The sequence below is a fragment of the Abramis brama genome, assembly GCF_963993115.1.
Source record: "Abramis brama genome assembly, chromosome: 1".
In the NCBI taxonomy this organism is placed as follows: Eukaryota; Metazoa; Chordata; class Actinopteri; order Cypriniformes; family Leuciscidae; genus Abramis; species Abramis brama.
The window spans coordinates 16,869,574-16,879,473 of NC_139963.1; the positions used below are offsets into that span (position 1 = coordinate 16,869,574).

The 9,900-nt window shown below is 34.9% G+C and overlaps 1 protein-coding gene across 1 annotated transcript; it reads left to right on the plus strand.

The window, feature by feature from the left end:
- The first annotated feature begins 481 nt into the window (after positions 1-481).
- On the plus strand, positions 482-9,652 carry gid4 (GID complex subunit 4 homolog). The gene is made up of 6 exons (XM_084087119.1): positions 482-852; positions 1,645-1,704; positions 2,612-2,719; positions 2,819-2,920; positions 3,717-3,847; positions 6,947-9,652. Exons 1-6 carry the CDS (start codon positions 664-666, stop codon positions 7,008-7,010), a joined length of 654 nt encoding a protein of 217 aa, XP_083943245.1. The 5' UTR covers positions 482-663; the 3' UTR covers positions 7,011-9,652.
- Positions 9,653-9,900: the final 248 nt, after the last annotated feature.

Here is a 9,900-nt window from a genome sequence, read left to right on the forward strand (position 1 = left end):
GCAATTCCATTTGTTGAGAGAGAGAGAGAGAGAGAGAGCGAGAGCGAGAGCGAGCGAGCTGTATATTACATAAAAGGGGATTTCTCAAATGGGGTGTGGGCAGTTATATATAATTTGGAAATAAAGCTATATAAATATTATTTTTTATATATATATAAAACAAATTTCTTAAACATATTTCAATGCTTAAACAAATTTCTTAAACATATATATATATATATATATATATATATATATATATATATATATATATATATATATACGTATATACCATGTTAAACAGGTTTTATTAGCAAATTCATTGTTTAGAAACAGCTGTCACAACAGTAACAATTCTCTACATTTCTACAGTAGCCTACTGCTTTCTTGTAATAGAACTGCAAATCCCATCTCACCATGCCTTTTCCAGAGTAGCAAATGAACATCCAGCGTCATAGTTCCCCGATGTTCGTCATCCAATCAGAGAACAGCATGCTGGATCACATGACTCGCTGTTGAGCGCCTTCATTCTGCTCTGAAGGGACTCATCCGCGCGTCCTGCGGGAGAAACTCCGAAACTCACGCACTGCGCTGTCAGTGTCGCGTTTTCTTCTCTTACCGGGTCTCGGATAAGCGACGCTCAGCTGGTTGTGTTCGGGGACTTCCCCGCAGAAGCGATCAAACATGCCGGTCCGTACCGACTGCTGTCAGGGCTCGTCGTTGGCCTGCATGGCCTCGGCCTCTCTCGTTCCGCCCCCGCCGATCAATACCCGTCAGCCCGGCGTCAACACCTCTCTGCTCTACAGCGGCTCACAGTTCCGCGGGCACCAGAAAAGCAAAGGAAACTCCTATGATGTCGAGGTGGTTCTGCAGGTAAACACTTTGCTGTCTTTGGATATGCTCAGTAAGAAGTGAGCTGCCTACCTAGGCATTCAAATGACTGCTGTCTAGGGTAACGTTAGGCAGCTCACTAGGCTGTGGAACTATGAAGCCCAAAAATGTTGTTTGTTTGTTGGTAGGCAGCCTAACGTTACTAGGGTTTGAGTCCAGAAATGCTGTCTAGATAGGGTGCTCACTCACTTGGTTGTGAAACTTTGAAACCCAAACATTGTTTGTAGGTATGAGCCTACTATGTAGCTTTTGAGTAAAAAAAAAATGCTTTCTAGGTAGGGTGCTCGACTATGTTGTGAGAATATGAAGCCCAAAATTAATATGCTGGCTACCAGTTTGTCAGCTATTTTGGACTTAAAACCTAGGCAGCCTACATGGGGTCTAGGTAGGCAGCTCACTATATTATGAGAGTGTGAGCCCATATGCTGTTTGTTTGCTTGTAGGTAACGTTAGCCAGCCTACTATGTAAAATGTCCAGCATACTATCTGTCTAGGTAGTTTACTTGTGTGATTACAGTGCTCATTGTGCAATGTGTCTAATATTGCATGTCAGTGAATCTGGATATTTAATCGGTATAGATCCGTTACCCATTTCTAAGTAGGGCATCCAGAGAGAGTCGTATCTTCATGTTTGAGTCCAGATTAGTATTTTCAGAGGTTTTTGTTGAATGTTATTAACTGACCCACATTAGCAGATCTGTTCTTGTGGTCTGGAGTTGTGCCAAGTACACCATTATAGTGATTTTATGAAAACCCTTTGCTTCTGACCCACAGCATGTGACCATGGAGGACTCGTACCTGTGTGGATACCTCAAGATCAAAGGTCTGACAGAGGTGAGTGGTCAAGCTGACCGCGTTTCGACTTCTGTAATCATACTGTGACCTGCTATGTGTTTCTTTAGTAGCTGTTGTGTATGGCAGGGCATGACGCAAACATAAGCACTCTTGTCGTTTGTCTGAATGGAGATTCTGCTTTTGTGGTCTTGTTTTCTGGTTGCAATACTGGAGCACAATAGATTTGGACTCTGACACTGACTGACTGACACACACTGAAAGTTAGTCTTTGATATTATCAAGATACAGAAGCCTAAGTGTACTTTATGAAGCCTAATGCACTTAATTGGACAACCCATTTATTGATATGCATCTCAGTTGCTGTGTGTCCAAGGAAACATGACACTGTCCGGTATTTATCTTGATATTTGTGTCATTTTCCTGAAATTTCTTAAAAGCGTGATTAAAAATAAATAAATATATATATATATTTTTTGTTTCCAATCAATCTTCAAACAAGTAGACTCAAAATGTTAATACAAGAACAAGAACAATCATTTCACTTATATGCACCAATATTATAATATAGTACAGAGTATTAAACATTTCTGGGTTAGTATGCGAGTGAATAATTGAATCAGAGTTTGAATCAGTTATTTTAAATGGACACTTTGAACTGATTCATGGAAATGAATTGGACTTGCCAACTTTAATGACATAAGTTTAAATAATAGACACTATTAAAACATCACGTGACAAGGAAGTATATCACAGTCTAATCAATGACACACTCTTTAGAAAACGTATCGGCCACATAAAAAGTGCATTGACATCATTGTGATATTCACGATTTTATGTTTCCAGAAACATTTGTGTGACTATACGAGAAGTATTTATTGAGTCAGACCACGTTATAAAGCTCACAGAAGGTGAAGTGTCACTCATCCTGCTCTATTGCTCTCTGTAGGAATATCCCACTCTCACTACATTCTTTGCCGGGGAGATCATAAGCAAAAAACGGCCCTTTTTAACCAGGAAATGGGATGCGGATGAGGATGTCGACCGAAAACACTGGGTAATAAATATAGATTCATTGTGTTTATAATGCATAATAATTATGGGCCATGACTCAAGTAGAAACTGATCTGCTAAACATGTTTTTCTTTTTTCTCAGGGGAAGTTTCAAGCATTTTATCAGTACGCAAAAAGCTTTAATTCAGATGATTTTGACTATGAAGAACTAAAGAACAGTGATTACGTCTTCATGCGGTGGAAGGTACGGTGTACATCACGACTGAAACCATATACACTACCGTTCAAAATTCCAGGGTCAGTAAGACTTTGTTTTGGTTTTGAAAGAAATGAATACTTTTATTCAGCAATGCTTTTACATTGTTACCACAAAAAAAATCTGTTTCATATAAATGCTGTTCTTTTGAACTTTCTATTCATCAAAAGTATCAGTTTCCACAAAAATATAAAGCGGCACAACTGTGTTTAACATTGATAATAATAATAACAATAAGGAATGTTTCATCTAATCATCATATTAGAGCGATTTCTGAAGGATCATGTGACACTGAAGACTGGAGTAATGATGCTGAAAATTCAGCTTTGATCACAGGAATAGATTACACTTTAACATATATTAACCTAGAAAAAAGTGATTTTAAATTGTCATAATATTTCACAACTTTACTGTTTGTACTGTATTTTTGTTCAAATAAATGCAGCCTTGGTGCGATTAAGATAAAATCTTACTGACCCCAAACATTTGAAAGGTAGTGCATGTATACAAATCCATAAAAGCTGCTTTGTATAGATATTATGGATTTTTGTCAATTTCTCATTTCGTCAAGAAAATGAAAATTAATGTTGACAAATAAAAATATGACATGAAACCATGAATGTGTGAATAGAAAAAATAACTGCTAGATTATGATTCATCAATGTTATTGAAATATGTCATATTTTGAGTACTCGTGCCCATCCCTAATAAATATACAAATCTGGTGAAATAAATGTAAATAATCAAAAAAGTCCTACTGTGAAATGTTGTTTGTTTGGTTCAGGAGCAGTTCCTAGTTCCAGATCACACGATCAAAGACATCAGCGGTGCTTCCTTCGCTGGCTTCTACTACATCTGCTTCCAGAAGTCCACCGCCACCATAGAGGGTTACTACTACCACAGAAGCTCTGAATGGTATATAGAAATATATAGAAAATAAAGATGAGTGTGTGAGTGTATATACAGTAGTCAACAGTCATTTTGAACAATAAAAAAAATTATTGTCTTAGGACAACTTTTCAACTAGGATAAATTGATCCACTTCAAATGTCGACTACTAGTTTAATGTAGTTTAATTTTAGTTTAAACGTTAATGAAATTAGTCGTTCCGCACATCGCTTATAAATATATATATTTATCTGAAATTTTCTTCTAGAATGATCATTTTTATAAAGCTCGTATATTTAAGTTCAGTAATTTCACTTAAAAGACAATTCATAGGTAATTTTCATTGCCATTTAAGTGAAATTACTGAACTTAAATATACAAGCTTCATAAAAATGATCATTCTAGAAGAAAATTTCAGATGGCACTCAGAGGCTTTTGCATCTGAACTCTTCATATATATATATATATGTACAGTGCAATGCATAAGTGAATACACCCATGCTAAAGTTGACTAAAAAGAGGAATAAAAAGTCATATTTTGGAAATTGAACTTAATGCCTTAATTTAAAAAATTAGGAAAAATCCAACCTTTAAGGACACCAATTTTCTTTGTGAATGAATAATGTATCATAAATAAATAAATGTTCTTCCTTAAAATACATGGTGCATAAGTGAGTACACCCCTATGTTAAATTCCCATAGAGGCAGGCAGATTTTTATTTTTAAATTTTTTTTTTTTTTTTTTTTTTAGGATACTATGCATCCTGATAAAGTTCCCTTGGCCTTTGGAATTAAAATAGCCCCACATCATCACATAGCCTTCACCATACCTAGAGATTGGCATGGTTTTATTTCAGTTAGCCTAAAAGCTAGTTTGATTTGCATTGAGAGATGATCTTATGGAAAGTACCCCATGCCAATCTCTAGGTATGGTGAAGGCTATGTGATGATGTGGGGCTATTTTAATTCCAAAGGCCAAGGGAACTTTATCAGGATGCATAGTATCCTAAAAAAATAAATAAATAAATACTTAAAAATAAAAATCTGCCTGCCTCTATGGGAATTTAACATAGGGGTGTACTCACTTATGCACCATGTATTTTAAGGAAGAACATTTATTTATTTACGATACATTATTCATTCACAAAGAAAATTGGTGTCCTTAAAGGTTGGATTTTTCCTAATTTTTTAAATTAAGGCATTAAGTTCAATTTCCAAAATATGATTTTTTATTCCTCTTTTTAGTCAACTTTAGCATGGGTGTATTCACTTATGCATTGCACTGTATATATATATATATATATATATATGTGTGTGTGTGTGTGTGTGTGTGTATATGTGTATGTATGCATATATATATGTGTGTGTGTGTGTGTGTGTATATATGTGTATGTATGCATATATATGTGTGTGTGTATATGTATGTATGTATAAATATGTATGTATGTATGTATATATATATATATTAGGGGTGTGCAAAGCAGCCGGTATTTGTATCTGTATTTTTATTTGTTGAGGGGGGAAAAGTATTTGTATTTGTATTTGTATTTGTATTCGAGTAAAATTCAAAATAGGTGTAAAAATCCATTTTTTTTGCGTTACACTTCTAATTTACATTATAGTGTAAGTATTCTTTAATTATATCCATTATAATAATTATGGATATGCAATATTGGTTGATGTTTTTCCATAAATCCAGCAATTGAACATGTAACAAGGAACGTCATTGAAAAGAAAATAACATAACAGCCATTACCAACAACTCTGTCAACAGCCTATTGTCTACATTACCGAGCTAACAGAGCTATTAAAGTGTTGTCACTGTACCAAAATTTCAGTATTCGGTACCAATACCAGTGAAAATCCACGGTTCTCGGTACCAATTTCGGTACCAAAGCTTAATTAAGATTAAATTTACATATATTAAAGTGTATATCACGGTTACAAAGATGGAAACTGTAGTATTAAAAACACTTTACAATAAGATTCAATTTGTTAGATAACATTAGATAAAATGACCTAACAATAAACAATAGTTATATACTGTCGCAATTATTCTCCTTGGGGTTAATTTAAAAATACATTTTTAAAATCAAAAGTTAACATTATTTATGTTAACATTATTTAATGCACAATGACTGAAGTGAACAAACATGACCAATCAAGTGTTTGTATTAAATAACATTCACAAACATTAATTAATGTTGTAAAAATATATTGTTCACTCAATCAATGTGTTGATGTTAGATGTGCATTAAGTAATGTTAATGAATGGTATCTTGTAGTGTTACCAAATACAGGAGATAAAACGTGTTTTATTTGACTTGGCTGTACTTTTATTTAATCCAAAACTGCATTCATATTTAATTTTAAATGGGCTTTTTAAACCTGCTAAGAGTTATCCAGCCAAGAATAAGCCTAGAACAGCTTTTCTGAAGGACTGATATTAATGACATGATGACAGCTTTTTATTTCATTTCTCATCTCCATAAATATATCTAAAGCTAATGCAAGGGCTAGAAATCAATTAATTATTTGCTGATACTTCCTCGTCATCATGGAGAGCGCAGTTCGCACCGCGTCTGTCGTTGCTATGCAACCAACATAGGCGCGCCTGGAAAAACGAGCGCGCTTGCCGCGCGCCTACATTTGAAATCTGCACACGCAAAAAACGCGCTATGTGAACGACCGCTTATGGCAACGTGACATTAGCCTAATCCAAAATATTTCCGTGTCATTTCCTCCTTTCTTATCAAGTAGATTTACAGCCGGAGGAAACGCAGCTTTTTGATATAAAGTTTTTCTTGTTCCCGAATACAAATATTTTTTTAAGTATTTGTTCGAAATAAGTATTCGTAAAAAACACATTATTTGTGCCTTTCCGAATACCGTATTCGGGTTCGGCTCCACCCCTAATATATATATATATATATATATATATATATATATATATATATATACACAATATGTATGTATATGTATGTTGTTGTGTATATGTGTATATATTTATGTATATGTATGTAAATATATGTATACAGTGTGTGTTAAATCACAAAACGTAAATATTCTGAATATATTGCCTAGTCCCAAGAACCCAATTTTTATTTGTCATATTCTTCTGATCAGGTATCAGTCTCTGAACCTCACACACGTCCCTGAACACAGCGCACCCATCTATGAGTTCCGGTGACACCAAAGTCCTCGCGTCACGGCAAGAGGGTGAATCTACAGCGGACAGGGGAAATGGACATGAGTGAAGGAGAGGAACTGTCTAATGCATACGCCGAGGACTCGGCTGTCCTCTCCCCTCAGTGAAAGAATAAAACGGAGGTACAGATGATGGAGAACTCTTTCAGGAGACCGTACGCAGGCCGATCAAGCGAGAGGGATTCGGGGATTCGCAGCAGTGTTAGCGTTTTGGTTTTTCTTTTATGTTTTTGAGCTTTTAATGCTTCTGTCCTCCGATCATCTTAGAAAACCAATTTTATCCGTAAGGTTTGGGGATTAAGATCACAGTTTTTCAGGATGGAAGAGCCAATTGTGAAATTTTTCCCTTTTTTTTGTTTTGTTTGTTTGTTTGTTTCTGCCTTGTTATTTCATAAAACAGCATGGTCAATCTAGAAATTTTGAAATTTGTTTTAATTTATTTTAAATCGTTCTGTATGAAAAGACTGTGGAAATGACTGTGATCAGGACCGTGTATACAGACACCGGGGACGTCTTTTACAGAAGTATCAAAGATTCTGTGTGCGATATGATGGGTACAGAGAGTTGCTGTTGTCTGTGGCTTGCTTGGCCCTCAGACGTTTTTTATTAACGTAAGGTGTATCATCAAAAGTCACATATATAGCAGCTGGGTCTTTCGCTTCTACGTGTGATATATTTTTTATTATGAAATGAAATGGAGTTGGGTGTTATGGAAAGAGGCATATATTATCCCACGGTGGTTAAGCTATTTGTAGAGCTGCTTTGGATAAAACTTTAATGTCTGATTTTGAAGAAAAAAAAAACCTGTTGGTAGTTTTACGCTCCTTGTTTTGCTATGCAACCTGAAAAATCTCAGCTTATAAAAATCTCAAGTATATGGAGGCTTGTTTTTGCCACAGAATGAAAAAAATGTAATAGGTAATTAATTTTTAATCGCACAATTCCGACTTATTTCTCGCAGTTCTGAGTATATGTCTTGCAATTTTTATTTAACACCTTGTAGTTCTGATATTGTTTTCTCAGAATTGCAAAATAGTCATTGTTCTGAAAAAAAATCTGAATTCTGATTATATCTCGCAATTCTCACTTTTTCCTTGCAATTCTAAGTTTACATCTCATGATTGACCTTTTTCTCACTTTTGTGAGTTTATATCTCACAATTCTGACTCATTAACTCTGAATTCTGAGGAAAAAAGTCAGAATTGCAAGAAGTAAAAACAGAATTCTGGTATTTTGTTTAAAAAAAAAAAAGAAGTCAGAATTGCAAGTTTTAAATTCAGAATTCCAGTAAAAAAAAAAGTCAAAATTGTGAGATGTAAACTCAGAATTCCGATTAAAAAAAAGAAGTCAGAAATGCAAGTTTTAAATTCAGAATTCCAGTTAAAAAAAGAGACAATTGGAAGATGTAAACTCAGAATTCCGATTTTTTTTTAAAAAAACTCAATTTGCTAGATTTAAACAGAATTTTGATTATAAAAAATTCAGAGATGTAAACTCAGAATTGTGATATATTGAGAAATCAAGTCAGAATTGTGTGATTTATAAAGTCGCAATTTCCTTTTTACATTTTTTATTTTTTTAATTTAATGGCAGAAACAGGCTTCCATGCAAGTATCTTATCACTTTGTTCACTTTAATATTCACAGCTCAGCGAGTGTTGATTGATATTCGCACCAGTGTCAGGTGGCGTGTCAGAACGCAAGGCGTTGCTTTCATGAGATCATGATGGATAAGCAAGTGTTTTTATTGGAGGGCTCAGGAAGATTTTTAAAAGCAAACAGTCCAGATGATGGACAACACTGTTCTTTTAAACTACCCATCAGCCTCGAGTCGTTTTTGACGGCCGTGGTCTACATCTTTTACAGTCTAGCAATGCACAAAAATATAACGGCTGAGGCTTTAAGGAACCTTTCGTAAGGTGTTGGAAGTCTGGGAGAAACATTTATGATATATCCTTTTAAGCTTTAGTCCAACCCTTTGCCTTAAAAGTCCGAGATTTGTCTATGAAACCACTTTTATAAGCATTAGTTTAAGCTCTGTACAGACGGAAACGACATGTACGAATGCAAGTGTTCAGGTTATGAAAGTGTTTGAGGCGTTTGAAATGAAAGATTGCTGTACCTCATCCGCCAAACCTCCTTTTTAATTGTAGACTAGTGAGAATTTAACAACAGGTTCACACATTTCAACCTAGCTATGTTGAGACGTCTAAATGACATTCTGTACATACACAGCAAGACAATACAGAAGAATTGCCCAAATCCAACTATTGATGCACATTATTTCCCATGCAAAATACCTAAAACACACCCAATAATTGGCATGTTTTTCAAATGTGTGTAAATTTGACTTTTTGTTTCTTTTTTTTCTATTTGATTTATTTAGTAAAACATGGTTTCAGAAAGATGTTTATGAATATGTGGGATGTTTTGATTGTTGCACCTAATAGTCTGCAGCCTGAAGGTCAAGATTTATTTAAGAAACTGAAAGGCCACTGCACATGCTGTTACAGTACAGATGTACATAATAGTGCTGTGGTGTACACAAAAGATTTAATTCTCTACAATTATGAGTCATCTTTTTATTGCCACAAAGGGATAAGAAAAATAAAGACTATTGAACACAGATGTGAGTTGGTCTTTATGGGAGCACTGGATACAAAAATCAATCTCTTGAAAATGTATTGTCCCGTAAGCGTTTTTGTTTGATTGTTTGTGCAGTGATGCTATAGAAGAACTCTTTTTGGTTCCCAAAGCAGAACCATTTTTTTTTTTCCTGGTGTGAAGAATTTTTTACACTATAGACCTTATGTAGCCCCGCCCCTTTTCAGCGCTGACTTCCGGTCTGTATTTTCACAGCGATTTTGCAGAAAT